This window comes from Mirounga leonina, unplaced genomic scaffold (assembly GCF_011800145.1).
Source record: "Mirounga leonina isolate KUSES-001 unplaced genomic scaffold, KU_Mleo_1.0 Mir_53, whole genome shotgun sequence".
Lineage (NCBI taxonomy): Eukaryota > Metazoa > Chordata > Mammalia > Carnivora > Phocidae > Mirounga > Mirounga leonina.
Window position 1 is genome coordinate 35,488,892 of NW_023270807.1, and position 22,591 is coordinate 35,511,482.

The 22,591-nt window shown below is 38.1% G+C and overlaps 1 protein-coding gene across 6 annotated transcripts in view; it reads right to left on the bottom strand.

The window, feature by feature from the left end:
* The window catches only part of FILIP1 (filamin A interacting protein 1), a 184,389-nt gene that overhangs the window by 99,071 nt on the left and 62,727 nt on the right, over positions 1–22,591 (bottom strand). For all 6 annotated transcript variants that reach the window (XM_034990556.1, XM_034990558.1, XM_034990554.1 and 3 more), the window contains exon 2: positions 10,840–11,121. In XM_034990556.1, the coding sequence (XP_034846447.1) occupies positions 10,840–11,115 (276 nt within the window). In that variant the 5' untranslated portion in view covers positions 11,116–11,121. The remainder of the gene's footprint in view (positions 1–10,839; positions 11,122–22,591) is intronic.

Below are 22,591 nucleotides of genomic sequence, written 5' to 3' on the forward strand. Positions count from 1 at the left end.
TCACTGTCACCTGACATTTCCTTGGAATATACTCACTCTTGGTCACTATGGTGAAGACCAAGCTCTACTTTTAGAAAAAATTAAAATGGCAATCTACTTTTGGCTTCATAAAAAAAAATTCATATTAACCAAATGGAACTACAAAGTAATTTCCAAAAAGCACCTATCAAGTGCTTCCTAGATAAAGTCTGTTCTCTAGGAATTTGTAGTATAAAATAGTTCTTGAAAAACAGAAAGATTTGGAGGAGTTCTGTTAAAAATAGTCAAACAATATAGAAAATGATGGAGATAAATTTACCTCTGTAAGAATATAGGTAGGGCAGAGAGAGAGAAGGGGCATAGATATATAGTCCGAAGATTTTTCAAAAGGGGTCCTGAATATTCCATGTCCAGATTCCCTGGGAGACAGAGACTTTGCTGACAATAATTCCCTGTCTAAAGAGCCCCAGGAGCTTTGATCAGTCTTGGTTCTTTTATGTGGAAAGTTTCCAAGCCCCTACAAGCTGGTGATAAAGAACGCAGGAGAGCTAGTAGGGAGAGGAGGAAGGGAGATTGGGGATGGGTGCGGGAAAGGTAAAGAGTGTACAACTTAGTCCAGGAAGGGGGAAGAATCAAGTCAACAGAACTGGCCTTGATAAAAAAAGGATACTTTTCTCTTAGTGAGGGGGAAGGGGAGATTTGGAAGGCAAGGAATGGAAATTTTTGGAATGGAGAGAGGTTGAGAAGACCTTAATGTCCTAAGTAAAATAGAAGATCAAAGTATCTGTGGGGAACAAAGGGAACAAGGATAGGATGGGGATTATGAGAAAAGTCTGTCTCTAACACGGACAAACCCGTTTAAGTGTTGCCTCCAAAAATAAAACAAAACTAAACAAAAGTCTTCCCTACTCCTTACTATTCCCTTAGATCCGGCCCTGCCATCATTCTCTATCTACAAACTTCTTAAGAGTAAAGTTTACCCAAGCACTCCTGGACATCAGCAATCTGATATCAACACTCACCATTCCTTTGAAAATGTACCTTTTAAATGTCAGCTCAATAAATGGCTTGTTCTCAGTTTTTATCCTCCAACTTTTCAGCAACACTGAGAACTATAAATGTCTTCTTCCTGAGAGTCTCTCCTCCATTGCATCCATGGTACATCGTGGTGCTCATCTGTCTTCCTTTCTCTTTACCCATGTCCTCTACTCCTCTTTGGCCAGTTCTTTTCTCTCTCCCCACCCTTAATGCAGGGTGTTTTCTAAGGGTCTGTCTTTGGACTTGACTTTTTTCTTTTATTCTGTATCCCTACAGTCTCCTCAGATGAGTGCCATGTTTGTTACTCTATATCCGTGCTGTTGATAGAGTAGCCACTGGCCACATGTGGCTATTTAAATTTAAATTATTATTAAATATAATTTAAAATTCATTTCCTCAGCCATATTAGACATATATCAAATGTTTACAAGCCACATGTGGCTAGTGGCTACCATACAGGACAGCGCAGATAGAGAACATTTCCTTCTTTATAGAAAGTTCCTTTGGACACCACAGGTCTAGATCTCACCCCTCCCCTGGGGTAAGATCTTCTGCCCTGGCAGTATTCTACCTGACAACTCTCCTAGAAGTCCTTCTAGAATCACAAATTCATTATCCATCAAATCGTACTCCATTTAACATATATTTCTCATAATAGTTTTCTGTATAAGCTCTAATTTTACTTTAAAAAGTCTCCATGTAATAAGACCACATGTCCAAATAATTAGGAAATATTTACATAAGTAAATTGGATATTTAGGTATAATTTTGCCCACTAAAGTAATAGAGATCATTTTCATTAAGAAAAATATAAACTACAGCCATGTAGGGGGGAAATCACCATCTTCTACGTAGTACCTATATAGTATTTTCCCATGTTTAGAGTGTGATAAAATAATAAATAGATTTATTTATGGGGCATTTTCTCTATTATATCTCACTAAAACCAAGGTTTTCCCCTATAGTGTCAATGAGTACACTATTCTCACTGTAAAGAAAGCAACTTTCTGATTCTATTAGGAGCACTAAAAATATTCTGCCTGAACAATGAAAATCAGACACCAATACTCTTTGCCAAAAGACTGACAATGCTACTGGACACATGAGATTCTGAAGCATCGTATTCAACAAAGAATCAGATCTGGTCCTGATTTTAATCAGAAAGCAACCTGTCTCTTTCTGCCTCCTAAACTTAGCAAAGACATACCATTCTCAGCATGCTGACCATTTTGGTGGTGTGAGGTTTCACTGGGCAGCCTCACTCAGGGTGACCTCAGCCTGAGATTCTAAAGATGGAGTGTATCAAGTGCAGGTGAGTCATCAATTTAAAAAGCCATACAGAGTAACTAAAAGCCTCATTCTTTAGAAGTACAGAGATTCTACAGAAGGCCTTCCCATGTGACAAATGGAACTCACTTAGGAAAAGAAAAGCCATCTCTAAAGAAAGAAGTGATAAATGGTACCCCTGTAGGATAAGCCTATTGTGCTTGGTTGCACCAGGTAATTCCATCTGAACTGATTATCACCATCCCCATTGGAGTTATGACATCTCCTGCTAACGATGACAGAAAAGTAGAATCATAGTTTTGTAGTGGGATTTTAATTGTAAATATTCAGGACCATTACTGTTAATTCAATAGCATTGTGTATACTGTGATACTTCAACTTTCTCTATACAGTTCAAAGACATTAAAAATTAATCTTACGGGTGTCTGGGTGGCTCAGTCGGTTAAGCATCTGCCTTCAGCTCGGGTCATGATCCCAGGGTCCTGGGATCGAGTCCCTCATCAGGCTTCTCTCTCTCCCCCATGCTTGTGCTCTCTCTTGCTATCTCTGTCTTTCTCTCTCAAATAAATAAATAAAATCTTTAAAAAAATGAAATAAAATAAAATAAAACCTTAAAAAAATAAAAATAAAAAATTAATCTTTTGACTGCCTCATAGGGCATATAGATATTAAAACATTCCAAGACTACTCATCAGTTACCAATACGCTAACAATGATATGCCTAGCCCTTTTCTAGGTACAATGAGGCATGTGAAAGAAGCAGAAGACACAATCCCTTCCCTCAAGTTGTTTCAGACAACAGAGATAAGTAAGTACATAAAACACTTATAGAATGTGTGTTTATGGAATGCTCTGATTTACAATTATACCAAAACAAGGTGGGATTTCAGGACAGGAAAAAGACAAGTGTTGGGGAGCAATTATTTAGAAAAGTCTTCACAGAAGAATAAGCCTTCAGGGGTCCCTAAAAGAAATATTGGTGGGGGGTTTGGAGGAGGAATGAATAGGCAGAACCCAGAGGATTTTTAGGGTAGTGAAAATACTCTATATACTATTACAACAGTGGGTACATGTCACTATATATTTTCCAAACTCATAAAGTACAACACCAAGAGTGAACCCTAGGGGCACCTGGGTGGCTCAGTCATTAAGCGTCTGCCTTCAGTTCAGGTCATGATCCCAGGGTCCTGGGATCGAGCCCCACATCGGGCTCCCTGCTCGGTGGGGAGCCTGCTTCTCCCTCTCCCTCTGCCTGCCACTCCCCTTGTTTGTGCTCACTCTTTCTCTGTCAAATAAATAAATAAAATCTTTATAAAAAAAAGAGTAAACCCTAATACAAACTATAAACTTTGGGTGATTATGATGTGTCAGTGTAGGTTCATAACTGTAACAAATGTACCACTCTGGTGGGGGATGTTGATAATAGGAGAGGCTATGCATGTGTGGGGGCAGGGAAGTTTATGGGAAATCTCTATACCTGCCTCTCAATTTTGCTGTCATCCTAAAACTGCTCTTAAAAAATAAAGTCTCTAATAAAAAAAGAGAAAAGACATATTAACCAGTACATGAGGGAAGTACAGTTTGGAGCAAGGACAAATACATGTCCTGAATCTTCCCAGAAAGCCCCAATTTTTGTCTTGTATTTACTCTCAAGGCGGGAGAAATATAAAGAAAGATAAGAAGAAAAAAAAAAACACTGTGATGGGGATAGTGTTTGAGATTGTGTGTGCAAGTGTGTGTCAGGTTAGGGAAGGATGTAGAGACTGCCTGATTGGATAACAACGGTCATGTTAAGGAACACCAAAAATGAACAGCAATAGGAGCACTGGGTGTTATACGCAAACAATGAACCATGGAACACTACATCAAAAACTAATGATGTAATGTATGGTGATTAACATAACTAATAAAATACAATTTTAAAAAAATGAACAGCAATAGCTAAGAGGGAGTCAGTTAGGAAATAGCTTCTGCAGACCAGTCTGATCAATGTAGCTATCAATCTGATAGGGTCTCAAGGCCTCCCGTAAATTCCTGAGCAACAGAATGACATGATCAGAGAAACACTTGAGAAAAAGTAGGCTGGCAGCAATGAAGTGTTGAGATCCTAGCCCCCAGCTCTCATATTTATTGTGATACAGACATGCTCTTCACTCTAAATCCTGCCATCAGCCTGGGAGGTTTCAACATTCTTGTGGGAGATTTAGCCACTATCCTAACCTTACCAATCCTTAATCTCATGAATTCTGATTGCCTTCGCTTCCACTCCCAGGCCTGTGCATTAGTTAACACTGCACCACACAGAAAACTTCGATGCAAATAGCCCAACTTCAAGTCCCTCCAGCCCTCTCATGCCTGGCCTCCCACTGACCTGCTCATCCCTCCCTATATCTCTTCCTTGCTGGGTATTGTCTCACCGACTTTCTTCCACTTCTGTTCTTCCCCTGCATCTGCTTACACAACTGCAACCCTAGATTCAGTGCTGTAAAATCTATCTCCCCCTTTACACGCAGGCTTCTGAACACACCAGTGGCACTGCAGACACATGGCTTCCGCTGCTGAAATCTTAAACTTCACTTATTAATGCTCCCATTTGTCCACAATCACCTTCCTCTAATGCTCCCCTCAGCAGTGATATGGCATGTACATAATTATCCTTAAGGCCACCACCTGGGGGGCACCGGGGTATCTCAGTTGTTTGAGCACCTGACTCTTGATTTCGGCTGAGTTCATGATCTCAGTGTCCTGGGATCGAGCCCCATGTTAGGCTCTGTGCTCAGTGGGGAGTTGGCTTGAGGATTCTCCCTCTCCCTCTCCCTCTCCCAGTGCCCCTCCCCCCACTTGTGTACACGCACGCGCGCACATGTGCTCTCTCTCAAATAAATCTTTAAAAAACAAATATAAATAATAAAAACTTTCCGCTGACCTGAGTTTCCCGCTAGCTACTATCCTGTCTTTCTTCTACTTTTTTATCCACAGTTATCCATCTAATAACATCTATATTAGCTAAGTGTAGTAATCACAACAACCCTAGAAAGTAGGAAGTGTATCTATTTTACGGACAGGGAATAAACTGAGGCCCAAAGTCAACACTAATGAGGTTAACTGCCAAAACTTTTGGAATCTACAACATTCCCTCATTGGACTTGGCCTTCACACTGTTCTAACCTTCTATTTTTTAATAAACTCATGTTTTACTTAAGCCCAAAAGTAGCAAAAAGCAACATAGTGTTTTCAAAGCAGGAGGTCAACAAATATACACTAAGGGTTTACTCTGCCAGGAAAATAATTTATAGTCATGCTAAAGAAAAGGGAAATTTGGCTTCTTTGACTATATCCAAAGAAAAAAAAAAACCCAAAATCTAATTAACTTTTACCAAAAAATAAAAACAAAAACGATTTTCTAAATTCCTAGATTTTCAACAGAACATGTTATTCTGTTTGTTTAACTTGACTTCTCAAACCACTGAAAATAGGTTTAAACTCACTGAAACTGCTCTGGCAAATGTTCCCCATAACCTACAGATCCACAAACCCAAAGAACACCCTTCAGTCATATCCAACTGAAGCTTCCTACTGATTTGACTGACATAATCTCTCTCTTCTTGACAATCTTGACTCCCTTGGCTTCTGCATCACTCCACTTTCCTGGGATCCTCATTCCTTTTGACTGTTTTTATTCATATGTCTTATCTGTAATCATATTGTACATCAGATTCAGGTGTAGTTTTATCTCCACCAAATACTTCTCCACTGAAGCAAGACTATTTACTGATGAATATAACCTATACTTTCCCACCCACTCTATGTTTGAATCTGTCTGTGTTGGTCCCTACACTCATTTCTACTTGTCCAAAACCTACCAATTATTCATGATCTAATTCTTTAGTAAAGCTTTTGCTCATCTCCTGAGATTTTCATAATCTTTCCCTCCTTTGTGCTCCCATAATTTGCATTGCAACTACCCAATAGAATATTCACTCTTGCGTATTCTCATTTATCCTACAAGGTCAGGAGCTCTTTTTTCACCATGACTGCTGAGGTACCCAGTGTCTAAAACCATGCTTAGCACCTAGTAGGACCTCATTAAATTTTAGCTATAGTATTATTATTCATCATCTTTGCATTCTTCAGACCTCTAGCACAGTAATGTTTCTTAAATATTGTAAAATCAATTTAGAACTAATTAATTAATGCCCTAAGAATGAATGAAATCTCTTAGTAAGAAAGGAGAGCAGGTAGAAGGCTCACCTACAGTAGGTGGTAGAGAGGTAAAGTGCAAAGTCGGCTTGAGACTCTCTCCCTCTCCCTCTGTCCCTTCCCCCCCCAAATAAATGGATGAATATTTTTTTAAAAAGAGAGAGAAGAAAATGGCTAGGAACTACAAAAGGAGAGAATATAGGAAACTTCTAGTGATCCACAGGGTCATGTTATCTATTTTGTAAGTATCTGAAAGATAACATCTTCTTCTGCCAGTTACATGGGACAAGGGTAGATTTTTCAACATGGGGATGATCCTGTCTCTGACTCAGCCTGCCAAACACCAAAGCCAAATGGAATGGTGGTGCATTATCTAGTCGTGTTAGCTAGATTTCCCTGAGCCTCCTTTTGCACAGGTAAAAGAGAACTAACTATAAGGACAAAGGGAAAAAATGATGAAAATTTTTTAGAGGTTGATTTTTTAAAAATGTATTCAAGTGGATATATCAAGAGGATTTACTCTACAAAATAGCTAAATATTTTTTTGTATCAAGAAAACGAATTAATTGGTATACTGTTTTTGAATCATTTTACAAGAATGGCCTTCTGCCAAGTTTTCTGTGTTATGGCTTTTTGATGTGAGTAACATTTCCTTTGAACTTTTGTTGTTTTTAGTACAGCCAAATCAACTGGCTTCTTTAAAGTGCTATTTTTGGACAAATACAAGGGAAAATTAATCATGGTGCCCAAGTGATAGTCTGGGTATACTATTTCATTATTTTCAGTTTAGTCTGGGAAGTATGTAACCAGTTTTTCACCCAGAGTAAAAATGTTCCAATTTATTAGAAAGTTCTTGTTATTTTAAGTGTCAATGACAGAAGAGTCATAATGGAAACCATCCCAGCTACTTCCATGCAGGCAATGCTGGCCAGCCATTGTGCTAAAATGACAAGCTTGCATTGGCTAAGGTGTGGCTTGAAAGGTCTGGAAGATGTCCCTCTCTAAGACAAAGGTCATGACACCACCAGTTCCTAGACAAGACTCTTTAAAATGCAAAAATCCCTGAGAATGGCACTCCATGACTAATACATATCCTCTAAAGTTGCACTTCAAGAGTTCACTCTGTACTTGGACTGGCAAGCAAAACAGCAAATTTGCAGATTTTGCAAAGAGCCAACGCTAACAATAAAGGTCATGCTGTTTTAATGTTGGCTCAACAAATTCCTATAGATCACACAACAGATTCCTTAGGTGGCAGGCCATTGGTACCAGAAAACACATAATTGTTTATAATGTCCAAAACCCTGGATATGGAGGTAGAGATAATAAGAGAGATCAAAAACGAGTCTGAGAAAGGGAAAACTGACATGGAAAGTTCAAGTGAACTCCCATCTCCTCCTTGTCTCCCAAGTCATTTCCCCGGTACATCTCCTACAGGCAGACTTGATCTCAGTCTATCTCTCCAATATTACGAGCCCTTTTTTCTTTGTGTCACCCTACTTCTTTTAACCAGCAGTTCCAGTCTCCCCAAGGCTAAGCTGCTGCACAACTCCAGGGCACAACCCTCATAGGGTAGTGAATATGAAGCCCCCCAAAGTTGTGTAGGGCCCAGCCTGTGACCATGTGGCACCCCTGCCCTCCACCATGTTTCTCACTATCCAGATCACACCAAACTTCAAGACTCAGATCATACATTTCTACCCCCTGGATGTGAAAGAAACCTTCCACAATTTCTCTAACCTAAAAAATGGTTTTGGCCCTGGAGTTCACACTGGGAGTCCACTTGAAAGAAATTCTCAAGATGAAGAAGAAATACAAAAGTCCTGGATCTTACCCTTGAACATCCCCAAGTGTAAATAATATAATGAGAGGGACATTGAACTGAGAGACAGGGAATTTGGATCTAGAGCAAATGTTAACTAAACTGCTGTGCAACCTTGGGAAAGTCACATAATTTATCAGAGTGTCATTTCACATTTGTAATATAAAGGAGGTGGATAAGACACCTCAAAGATGCTTGTTGGCCCCAATATTTTATATGACCTTGGAACACTAGCTCCAGAGGAAGGGTATTTGAGTCACATACAGCCACCCCATAAAGGGAGGTAATCAGTGGTCTCTGAAGGTCTGGGAGACAAGTCACTAAATGTTCATAAATGTCAAGCCAAATGACATACAGGCCTTACCTCTCGAGGCATATCCTTGCCTCTCTTCACAGCACTAGATCTTTACATAGATTTTTTTCACATCTCTAGTCTGGCAAACCTGGCACACAGCTGCCACATTTTCACCAGCCCACTCATAGTTGCTAAAGGCAACTGCCTCCCACGCTTAGCTACAGCACACACACCATCTCACGTGAGAATGCTAATAAAGGACAGGTTTCTGCTACAAAAACATAGATCTACAACTCCAAATACAGGAACACTCTTATTTTAAACAAACCTAATATGACACAATCTGCATTTGTAAGTACATACACTTATGTGGGTGCCTATAAATAAATGGGTGGATGGATGATTTGCTTTGCAAATGAATTCACCATGAAATTTCTTAAAATACCAAGTCCTTCATTTCTCTTTTCCTTCACTGCCTCCCCCACAAATATCTTATACTTTCTTACTTATTTATTGCTACTCAGGAATATATCTATTGTGTAAGGTAAGGTATCCAGTATTTATAAAGTTTAATGGAGAGCAAAATGGATGTCTTTGGCATCTTCTGGCTATTTTCCTTAATGTTCTGGGTATGTGGCCTTATATTTTGCATGCCCTGGCTCTGAAACTGTATCTGGCAACACCATGAGTATAAAAGTCACATGAATCTTAAATACCTTCCAGAGTCCACCATGATATAATAGCCTTCTATAGAAATTAAAATCTGGAAGAGCCACAGGCTTCACACAAGCCACCATGGTTGGAGAGAAGGGAGCTGATGGCCTTGCTTTGTGAAAACTTCCATGACAACAGTGTACCTTCCACTCAGGTTAGTATCTGTCAACTGAGGGCAGCTTAAAAAGTTAGACTAATATATTCTGCCTCCTTACACAATAAATGTCAATAGACAAAACATTAACCACCTTTCTGGGAGTGGTGAAGCTATTTCTAGTAATGGTGGTACTCTGGAAAATTTCACCTTTTGCTGTGAAACGCAAATGTGATTTTTCTCAGCCCATAAATGGTAAGCTCAATCATGTTTATTTGTTTAAAATTTGAGTTTTGTATGTTTTCTATTTCTCTTTTCCCCAGGGGTTTCCTTATCTGTATGCACACACAGATGAGAACAGGAACAGATCAGGGTGGCCCACCCTAGGTTAGGGTAGATTGCAAATAATATTTCGATGCTAACAGCACCAAACAAAGGTTTCATCTCACGTGATTGTTAGCATTCCCCTCGAGGCTCAGGCAAGCTAAGAGCCTAACAAAAACAAAAAGGAAAACAGCAACTTCACTCTTAAGTCATACTCTTTTCCAAAAAGAAAAAAGTTATTTTCCCCCCCACTTTCAGAAACACAATTGTCCAGAGCTCAGAAACTCAAAAGAATCCCAACTCCCCCTTGGATCCCTAAAAACAAACACTTAATGGGGGACCTGGTTCATGGAAGCTACAGAAGGATGGTGAGGATGGCAGTGGAAAGAGCACTGGACCAAGACTCAGGAAACCTAAGATGAGATCTGGACACAACCCACATTTTTTGTTGATAACAAATGAGATAATAGACTTGAAAATGCTTTGTGAAAATATTACATCTTCACAATACAATGCTCTGCTTATTGTGTGCATCTCAACTTGTAGGAAATTAAAGCTGAAAGTTAAGAAAAAATGAAAAAAAGAGTAAGGCTGCTCTAAACAAAGCTTTTTTTTTCTGTGTTCTGTATTTTTCTGTATTTTTCCCTCTCTTTGTCTCTCCCTCTATTTCTTTATGTCCCTTTTACTCTACCTTTTAGAAGAAGGCAAAAGTAACCATTGATCTAAACTCTGTGCTCTAATAATCATGACTTTTCTATGGTTTTCAACCACAGCCAATGGCTAAATTAGATAACCTCACTGATTACTAAGCACAGGAGCCTGGCTTAAATTATTACCAAAATCATATCATGAAGAAACTTTCTGCTTCTAGAGAAGCTTGAAGTTGGAATCAGCATCTATTCTTTATTCATTCATTCAACACATATTTATTCAGTACAAACTTATAGCAGGGATTTAGAAATTAACAAGAAAAATATAACCCCTTTTCCCCACGAAGTTCACAATCCAGTGAGGGAGATAGATTCATAGTCTCTCATTTTATAGCTTAGGAACTAGAGACAAATAGTTGAGAAAATTGGACTCTACCTGCAACTCTCCTTCCATTATACTGAGTAGCTGTATAAGGTCTTCTTTGGATAACTCCAAGGATTTCTTATTTTTTCGTTCACTTTCTCCAGATGATTTTAGGTGTCGTTTAACAGTTCCTGAGGCCATGACATCATCCTCCTTTCTGTTTGATTTGTTTTTCTTTTTTGCATCTTCTGAGAGACTTTTATCATCAGCGTTGCTAATGATAGAGGACTTGGGGCAGGAGATATGCCCATTGGATGAACTTTCACCGCCCTGATTTCGGGATCTCATTCCCACCTACAATACATGAAAAAAGATAAGATGTTGTTACTACCACTGAAATTATTTTTCTAACTACTTAGAAACTTTTAGCAGCTTCACAGCATCACCAATAAAGAAATACTGAAAGATCAGTCCTAGTTAGCTTCCTTATAGCTTTAATGAAAGTCATTAAAATCTGCAGGAAAATGCTTTGATGGTCTTCAGGAAAAAGTGAAAATGTGATTCTAACCTGATAAACATCTCAAACCAAATGACTAAGGTCAACACCAAGAGTTCTAAGTCGTGTCAATGGTATGTATCTTTGATATACTGGGATAATGGGATATAAACAGTACTTTACCTATGTGGCCTCCCACTCCCAAACATTACCCAAGTCTAATAATGAGAAAAACATCAGACAGACCCCACTTGAAAGACAGTCTACAAAACTGCTGACCAGTAATCTTTAAAGCTATCAAGGTCATCAAAAACACAGAATATCTGAAAAATTGTCATAGCCAAGAGAAACTTAAGGACACATGACAATTAAATGCAATATGGCATCCTAGGTGGCATTTTGGAATAGAAAAAAGACAGCATGAAGAAAAACTGAGAAAATATGAATAAAGCATGGGCTTTAGTCAATAATTAATGTATCAATACTGGTTCATAAATTATAACAAATGTACCATACTGGTACATACTGTACATAAGCTGTTAACTATAGAAGAAACTGGGTGTGGTATATATTGGAACCCTAGGTATTATGTTTGCAATAATCTATGAATCAAAAGCTGTTGTAAAATAAAAAATTTATTTCAAAAAAATGATTCTAAATTAAGCCTATCAGAAAATTCAAACATCTGGGGCACCTGGGTGACTCAGTTGGTTAAGCATCTGACTCTTGGTTTGGGCTCAGGTCATGATCTCAGGGTCATGAGGTTGAGCCCCGTGTTGGGCTCCATGCTCAAGGTGGAGTCTACTTGAGATTCTCTCCCTCTCCCTCTGCCTCTGTTTTTTCCCTCACTTGTGCACTCTCCCTCTCTCAAATAAACAAACAAACAAATAAATAAATAAATAAATAAATAAATAAATAAATAAAATCTTAAAAAGAAAAGAAAATTCAAACATCAAACCCTGCCAGGAACCAGTTGGAAGTCACAATGTACAGAAAAATCCACATAGGGTGGAGAGGGCTTCAATTGGAGAGAGGAAAAGGGAAACTCAAAGGGAAGAGGGTGGTGGTGTTTTTAGTAATGTGGGATTTTGTTTTTCCATAATCTCTTTTTCAAAATGGGGGGAGGGTGGTGTGTTTTGTTTCATGTCAATCATTTACAGTAATAAAAATAAGAGCACAAAGAATGGGGGAAAGCAGATCAATTACAAAATCAAAAATTTTAAAAATATTTTGAGTTAAAATAAAGAAAAAATACAAAGCAGTGGCTAATTTATCCCGTGGGGAGCACATTTGGGTCTTTCCATCATGAATGCTTTACAGATTGTCTGTCCGTCTCTGAGCAGAAGAACTTGACCAACAGGTATGTTACAAACAAACAAATTGAACTCAAACCCTAAGACTCAAAGTGCAAGAAAGAGAGCTCTAATTTCCTGGGGGCTGTACTACAAAATTTGCCTAAACTCTTAAATATAGTAGCTTAGAACATGGGATTATTTAAAACTCACAGTATAAATAGTCCTTCCCCTGAACAGCTAAGCAGCAAGATTTTCATTACTCATTCCAGATAAAATACAGAGACTTGTTTTCTGAAAGTAAATTTCCTTTATGAACCCAACCATACTTAAGAAACCATGGAAAGCTTTTCAAAACACTAGGTTTATAATAGAAAAATAAATACAGTGTGATGTTTCCTTTCAGATAGTGCATATTCAATTCTTCCAACAAATCTTTAAATCTACATTCATGCTCCTTTTTTGAACTGAACTCTTATAACCAAATGGACCCTTTTGTGAGTGTGTGAACTTTCTTCAGCACCCTAATTTTGAACAATATAAACTGAAAAAGTGATCCTTAACACTGGCACCCTATTTTCTGGTTCACTCAGTGATTAGTTCTTGAAATTTTAGAGCATCTTTTCTGCTTCCTTGGTGAAGAAAGAATAGATGTGTCTTTGTAATGGAAGCCAGAGCATTTCGGAGCAGACCTACTATACTCTATCAGTTTGTTCTGGGCGGAGAGGGCTGACTTAAGCCCCAGTCAAAAAAAAAAAAAAAAGAAGAAGCGATGAATAGAAAGTTTTGAAGGGGAGTAAAATATGCTTTTTTGGCATATTGATTATTTAAGAAATAATAGACACAGGTGAAGTTCTGAAAACTGAGTAGAAATTACCCTTTGGTATGAAATACTAAATGTATAAGGGAAATCTCCATTTGTAAGGGTGTCTTCTTCTTCGTACCAGAAAGAAAAGAATGACTAAATTTCTGGAAACTCTTCTTAGCAGAGAAGGTAAGGACTTAAATCTGCACAACACTTTACTCTTATTTACTGTGCTTTTCCTGGTCGGCAATCAGTGCCTTTTCTATCTCAGCAATGTAAAAGTACTCAGAGATCACAAACTAGCCAAGAAATATTTTAGGAAGGAAGTAGACACCATATACAAAAGTGAAAGACATATTCTCAATAGTGTAATCAAGTGCGCCATCAATAATGTCCACTTTATTTATTTATTTATTTATTTATTTATTTATTTATTTTTAAAGTTTATTTTTTTTTTAGTAATCTTTACACCTAACGTGGGCCTCAAATTTTCAACCCCAAGATCAGGGGTCACATGCTCCTCAGACTGAGCCAGCCAGCACCCCAGTAATGTCCACTTTAAACTACTTTATTTTGGGGGTGCCTGAGTGGTTCAGTTGGTTAAGTGTCTGCCTTCAGCTCAGGTCATGATCCCAGGGTTCTGGGATCGAGCCCTGCATCAGGCTACCTGCTCAGTGGGGAGTTTGCTTCTCCCTCCTCCCTCCCTTCCTCCCTCCTTCTCTCTCTCACTCACTCTCTCTCTCAAGTAAATTAATCTAAAATCTTTAAAAAAAAAAAATAAACTACTTTATTTTGAAGGAAGAAAATATCAAGACAATAATGACTTCCATGTATCACATTTAATGACAGCCATACTCTTCCTTATTCTAATAGCTATCAAGTTTCTTTTTTCTTAATTTTTTATTTAAATTCAATTTAATTAACATATATTATTAGTTTCAGAGGTACAATTTAGTGATTCATCAGTTGCATACAACACCCAGTGCTCATTCCATCAAGTGCCTCCTTAATGCCCATCACCCAATTACTCCATCCCTCCACCTACCCCCCCTCCAGCAACCCTCTTTGTTTCCTATAGTTAAGAGTCTCTTATGATTTGCCTCCCTTTCTGATTTCGTCTTATTATATTTTTCCTGCCCCTCTCCTATGTTCATCTGTTTTGTTTCTTAAATTCCACATATGAGTGAAATCATATGGTATTTGCCTTTCTCTAACTGACTTATTTCACTAGCATAATACACTCTAGCTCTATCCACGTCATTGCAAATGGCAAGATTTCATTCCTTTTGATGGCTGAGTAATATTCCATTGTATATATATATACACCACATCTTCTTTATCCATTCATCTGTTGATGGACATCTGGGCTCTTCCCATAGTTTGGCTATTGTGGACATTGCTGCTATAAACATTAGGGTGCATGTGCCCCTTTGAATCACCAGGTTTGTATCCTTTGGATAAATACCTAGTAGTGCAATTGCTGGGTCATGGAGTAGCTCTATTTTTAACTTTCTGAGGACACTTCATTCTGTTTTCCAGAGTGGCTGCCTCACACACTGTTTCTTAAGTGCTACACAGTGTGCTAAGCATTTTACATATTGCATCTCATCTAAATTAATATTCACATCAACCTTATTATTCTCAGGTTTACAGATATGGCCACTGAGGTTGAAAGACATTAAATATCTTTTTTCTGGATCACACAACTACTCCTAGCGAATAGAAGAGCTAGGATTTGAACCCAGGTCTGATGCCAAATACCTACTCACTATACGGCTTTCCTCTAAGTTCTTAAACACATGCAAATTGGAAGGGGTAAGGGAATACCCTGTAAATCAGATGATTCAGAAAAATTTACAAATCCTTACTAAAGTAATGTTTTTCACTTCATACTACAGAATTGGAGAAATCCATTCATCTTTCTCCACATTCATGCAAAACTCACACAGCAATTAAAATTGCTAAGCAAAATACTTTTGCCAAAATCATTAACCTGATGCAGAACTTGTAAAATGATGAATCATTTTTAAATCACCCCGAGAAGCAACATGGCTAAATATTAAGGATACATGTTATGAAAACAGGATGTGAAGTCTGAACAGGGACCATCTGTGTTAAAAGTCCCAGAGTTGAACAATAGTAAACATTTAATCAGAGTTGGCCAAATCCTGTCCATTGTGTTTACAGGAGTATCAGGCAGGTAACAAAGAAGGCATCTGGTACTCTGTAGGCTTCTTAATAGTTGATTACATGGCTGCAGGGTTGGGACACGTAGATAACAAAATTTCTGAAAGAAGCCAAAAATACCTTTGCTCTACCCCAGCATATACCCTTTGAAGAAAGTTCTCCTTGAGAAAAAGGTATAAATAAACTGAAAATTCACACCAGATTTGTAACCACACCACTCTCTCTCTCTCTCTTTTTTTTTTTGAATCACTGTTATTTGGGGCACAAATTCCTCTTTTTAATAAGTAAATAATCCTAACAAAGTTCAAGAAGTACACTTACTTTTCCATTCATAGTAATTAGTCAGCAATAGTTCGCATGGAATTTGCTGACTAGGGTGTGAAGCAAAGAAATACAAAATGTTATTCCAAATCTCCCTCTTTTATCTATGGCCATCCCTCCTCTTCAGGCCCGCCCTCCCCCCGCATATATTGGGCAATCACCAGCGCATACCGTCAGATGAATAATATCCTAGGAATCAGAAACTGTTTATAAAGACTTTGAGCCATTTATGCTGAACCAACAAGTATTTCTAGAACTTTTGAACGAGGAAAAGGAAAAGGACAAAGGAAAAGTCTACAGCAATGAAATACCCACTCTAGTACCCACCTTCATTAGCTCCTGCAAATGTTGACCTTGAATTTCCCCCTTCCCTTTTCTCACTCTTGCTCTTGCCCGCTTTCAGATTTATCTTTTCGTGTTATGATTCAATTTTGGCCACAAGACTCCCCATCCCTACAACCAACAGAAACGTTTTCTGCATAAATTAGGTTTTGGAATATTTCCTATGCTTCTCAAGTATCCAGCCTCTGTTTCTGGTTTTATTTTATCTATATACTTTTCCAAGAACCTACCTAGGGCACAGGGTGAGATGTCACAATAATTTTATTTATATAATTTCTATTTTTAAATGACTTTATAGAATTATAAGGAAAAATTATAGTACATAGTAAAAAGGAAAGCACATAATTACAGAAAAGCCTACTTTTTACAGTGTGGCCTGGCAGAAGGCCTGCTGCAAGTGAGGCTTCCAGAACATTAGCATGGAACTGTCCTGGTTCTTTCTGTTGGACTTAAATGACAATACCCAAAGCACCCCAAACTAAAGGCAAAAGAAAACATCTGTTCTAGTTTTATGTGAATTTTAAAACATAAAAAAACCAAATAGTTTATTCTCTATTGATGCCAGATTATTCCCTCTGCGTATCTTCTTTACTTGGTGAAGTCTAATTATAAAGAGCCCAACTCATAAAATGTTCAAATATTTCTCATGAGATTATCATTCATTCTAATGGTGCAGACTGTTCAGAAGTGTTCCTATGTTTACTCTTAAATTTTCTTTACAATTTTCTATCACTTTCTTCATCCTATTTATGAAACAAGCCATGTTAAATGATTTTTCACTGCTCATTATCCACACTCATAAAATCTTCAGAATAACATTCTACTAGGACAGATCTATCCAGACCAACTGAAAATTCTTCTAAATAATTCCACAAAATGTTAGAATTCAAGAAAGGGGATTCTCTTGAGGTCATTGCAGAGATGTTGTAATCAAGAGTTTAAGGAAAATATTATAACCGCAGCAAAATAGAAAAATATTATTCTACCCTAGCCCAAAACCATGGTGAAATATTTTATAAAGTTCTGCTTAATATTCTTCAAGGAAGATAAAAGCAGACCTGGAAAAAGTTTCCAGAAAAAAAAAATAATGAAAGAATAGATCAGGGAACTGCCATGAAATAAGAAATCTTTTAAAATAGGATACCTGAAAAAAATAATAAAATAAAACAGGATACCTGAGTCTAAATGAATGTACAGTTTGAGGGTTTCAAAACTTTGAATGTAAAATAGGGTGACTTCTCTTAGCAACTGTCAGTTTACCTCTTTATACTCACTTCTAGCATTTATAACAGGGTTTGGGGTTTGTTATTGTTCTTTTTACTTCCTTCACAGAAATAAGGCTACTGTCAATCATATAAAAGAGAAAAGCATTTATCTAGACATATACTGTTTTATAAAGAAACGATGACATAATGACATATCACTTTTTTCTCACATTTTCAACTTTAATGACTCATTCTTAAACCTCAAATATATTTTAAATATTTTTATATTTATAATACTTTATTATTAGAATTCTGATGTCACTATTCTACTAGACATAGTATATAATACATAGTCATTGATTACAAAGAAAGAGTAAAGCCTGAAATTTAAGTGATTAAGACAACTCTTTAGCTTTCTGGTTAATTTTACTTATATCCTTTCTACTTGGGCACTATAATTCTTTCAGACGTTCTAAGAGTACCTGTGGCCTCTAAAAAATGTTACCATTTAGTTTAACCAAAATTGCTAAATGTTGGTTTTATCATGTGACAAAGAGAACATCTCAGGAAAATTACCAGACTTCTGCTTAGCTGGACCCAGCATTCCTTCCTGTATCTCATCACTCCTGAAAAGGTCCAGCCCCAGAATTGTAGAAGAATCAGTTCTTTCCCTTCCCCTAACAAACATCTATCTGTAGCCAGAATGACAAATACCTTAGACTCTATGTCAGCAGTCTATATTTGATGAATTATTCTTAAATATTACCTCTATTCACAGTAATAATAGCTGTCATTTACTAAAGAGCTCATTATGCTCTCAGCATTGGCGTAAGTATCTGACATATGTAGTATCATTTCATGAAATCCTGATACCAATCCATAAAGCAGGTACTATAATTCTTCCTCTTACAAAGATAAGGAAAATGAGGTTTAGAGAGATTTAGACATTTGCCCAAAATATTATGGCCAGTGCCTGGGAAAGCCTGAGATAGAACACAAACCTGTTTGGATTCTCCATGTGCAAGGGGAAATCCGAATGGGGGCTTTTCCCACCATATCAGAACTACTGCAACACAAATGAATTCATAGCCACCCTCTTATGGGACCAAAATAAGTTTAGTCTCAGGGGATAGCATCCACCAAATAGTCTACAACGATAATAATTAATTCAGAATCCTACTGTTCCAGCAGATATTTTTCTCTAATGTCTTCTGCTTGTGTGATACCTTCTTCTTCTAAGACCACACTCTCTCACTCCCCCTACTGCTCCCCTATGTTGCCTTTCTACTTCTCCCTGCTTGAAGTTTTCAGCAAAGCTGAAGAGGAAATTTGCCCTTGCAGTGTTGACTTCTAATTTTTTGAATTGAAAAAGTAACTAAGACTCCAGAAACATGACAATTGTTATACAACTGGATGTGAATTGAAAAGATTTTTTAAATTAGGCAAATTAAGAAAAATTCTAGTTTGCTCAGTAGCTGATTGCTTTAAGCCAACCATACAAATTTTCTGTTAGAAAAATAATGTCTTTCTGCAGCAAATATTCTTAGATAATTTTATTGCATTTTCAAGAAATGTGAGGCAAATCACAACTGCTGGTCAATGTCAACAAGATGGGTTAACGAGAAGAAAAACACGCTGTGGTTTGGATATCAACTGCTTCATGCTACCAAGGGGGAAGATGAACTACTGCGTGGATCACCCCATTTGTGTGCCACTGATGACTTCATGTGTTCTAAGTGTCTACACAGACATCAGTTGTATTCAGGTGTCCTTTAAATTCCTTTTCTGTTCTATCTCTAGACCACTTCTTAACATAAAAGAGCAACCTAAAGTCAGTTATAATGAAGGGAGTCATGGGTTGTGTCTGTTTTTAACTCTTCCTGACTTCTGTCTTTTCTAATTATCCCTGAGCACCCCTTGTCTTGGGTTAGATCAGAGCACAGGAAGCCTAAATTGAAAACAGAGCACAGCTACTTTATAAACCAAGCAAGGAAAAAAGCAAAAATTCTATGAATGCAACAGAAGCCACATGATTGTCATAGATGTTTATCTGATGTTTAAAGACTCTTATCAGTCTAATACTGTGTGAAGAGGCTGTGGATTTTATACCAATCAACCAATCTTCATAAACTTAGTTGCTATGTGAATGCAAAGCCTGGCAAAAAGAGTAAATAGAACTTTGTGATTAGCTAATTAAGATGCATCAGGAATTTAATTTATCTAAAATGTCGTGTTACCATAATACAGAAGTTTCAAACACAGTGTGTAGGCAGGAAGTATGTAAGAAAATGAGTCACCACTTTTGGAATATTTTTTTCAAACACATAATGGCCCCAAACCACTTCTTTTTTCTCCACCGTCCAGCCACACTATCTCAGCATACCCCTAACCCTACAGTGGACCTTAAGGTGTCCCACGACCTCATACATCCTTAGCATTAGTTTTCCTAACATGTTGAATCCTCCTGGAGATGTTTGCCATTAATTTAAGGCCTTAAGAAAGCCATGTCCCCACTGTTAACCCCACATTCACTTATTCTGTAATCCTGGACAAGTTACTTAACCTCTCCAGCCGGTAACTTTCCCATCTGTACAATGAGGATAATAATGCCTGTTCCACCCGTTGCGTATATGTGAAATCATAATGCCTGTTCCACTCCATATGTATGGGAAAATATTTACTAGCAGTAGTAAGGCAGGAAGCATTCATCTGTGGCAGATTAACTACCGAGGTCATCAAACACCTCTCAACACCCCCATAAAGGTACCACCAGAGACAGACACTTTACTTTCAACTATGATCATCTAGCACAGGAGTCGACAACTTTCAGTGTAAAGAAGTAAATATTAAATATTTATGGTTCCACAGGTCATGTGGTCTCTGCTGCATCTACTCAACTCTGCTGCAGCCACAGAAAATACATCAGCAGATGGGTGTGGCCAGATTCGACCCCTCGCCCCTAGTTTGCCAACCCTGATTTAGACTGTGTCACAATTATAATTAGTAGGTGCATTTAAACTGGGAGAAACGGAAATGGTTTCTGCCACTCCCCACTCCCTCCCCCAGTTTACAGAAATGAGAAAAATGGCTAAAAATAAGTGAGAAGAAAAAAATGACAGAAAAGATCATGTAGTAGCTATGCCATCTGCCCACCTATCCTCTTCTTTGCTTCCAGATAATTCGAAGGAGGGCATGAATATAAAAAAGGTTCCTTCACAAAGTTTGAGGAATCTAAGGTGGAAGAACCTGATACGCTACAATTTGAGAGTAGGATTCCCATTGGCATTAGTCATGCCATGGGATTTGCAGACAGACGATAGAGACTTAGCAGCATGTGTCTGTGCAAAGGGGGTGATGGAGACTGATGCCCAGTATGTATATGATACACAAAGGGTAAGTGTCTAGCAAGGGTGGGAGGTATTTGGAGAGACAGCTGGCATGCTTCTAGAAGAGTTACCAAGGCAGAGGGCTTCAAAGCACGCCACCCAGAGTGGGGATGAAACCGAAGGTGCAGGGAATCTGCAGCACCCATGAGAATATGGTAGGCTTTCTAACACAACAGGGGAGACAGGGCACTTCCCCAGAAAGAGCCGTGGCCACTACTTTCACCTGGAGCCAGGCTGGGAGATGACAAGAGGACATATAGGTAAAGTGGCTTTATAAGCATGTGACCCATACAGTTGCACAGAGCCCTGCGCTCAGTTTAATGCTCTGCTGTTGCTATCTTGAAACCCTTCATTATTTTTTGAACTAGACACCCCACATTTCCCTTATGTTCCAACCCCCTAAATTATGTGGCCAGTCCTGACCGCAGCAGGGCAGTCAATCTGAGCTAGGTACTAGAGTTGCTCCTACCCTGTTACTTGCACTAAGCTAGTCATGTTAGCAAACTTCCCTACCTGGCCCCCACAGATAAACACAATGTTTGTGTGATAACCCCCAAAATACGGAGGAAGAGAGCTTGAGAGGAGGGGAAGACTGAAATGGAATTCTGGGTTGTTCTAGGACTGAGCTAAAAAAAAAAAAAGAAGAAGAAGAAAAAAAAAGAAAGAAAGAAAAGAAAAAAAATCACCAGATAAAATTGAATTTACCAGGAAATATCCAGGTTAAGTTCTCTACCTCAGACGGGTACTGGAGGTAAGAAATAAAGGAGAGGTAACTGAGGAGTAAAGTTGAATTCAGTCACAAAGAAATAAAGTATTAGAATTATATCCATGGGTTTTATGGGGTATCTTAACTATGAAACATAACACTGGGTACAGCGTATAAACCGTAAGTGCTACAGGACCTTCAGGCAATATATGTAAACGAGTTTTCCTTTAAATCACATCACTATTACTCCTGCTTTAGCTTTGATAAAGAAAAGCAAGAAATAAGACTCATATGTGGGGACTGGAGGCAACCAGAGCTCAGGGATTTTCCAACAATGAAATTTTTGTGCAGAACCTCTGAGAGGAGGTCAATGAGAAGCTTTTGGAAAGAGAGAATGATAACAGGGGTCCTCTGCCCCAAAGCTATCCATTGCCTTTCTCTGCCCCTCCTGTACTCCCTCTTTTAGGCACCTTTCATGTCTTCCCATCTGTATTCCTCACCTATGCCTTTCACTGAAATTATAAAAATAAGATCCCGGTGTTCTCATTCTGCTGCACAAGGGGCCTTCCCAGCCCGGATTTGCCTGAAGTGTGTCCCCAGCCCAAATATAACCTCTCACCCATTTATTGAACTCTCACTCTTCCAGAATCTCAGGGTGGAGTTAAGAAATCAACCTCTCTAAATGTAAATCTCATAGTTACATCACTACCCTGACTCTATATTCCTCAGTCTTTATGAACCCTAGTGAAGCTGTGATTGAAATTAAAACAGAAGGGCGCAATGAATCATGGAACACTTCATTTAAAACTAATGATGTAATGTATGGGGATTAACATAAGAATAAAATTTAAAAAAAAAATAAAACCCCAGAGGGTTACTTCCTTAAAGAGGACCTTCCTGAGAATAAAGTCAAAGCAGATGGAGAAAGAGATGAAGTTCTAATCACATCCTCTGAGCCCTGGATCCAGCCGTGCCTAAAGCTAGAGTTAACCTCTGACCATCCAAATGTATGATTCAATAAATTCTTTTTTGAAAATAAATAAATAAATAAATAAATAAATAAATAAATAAATAAATAAATAAA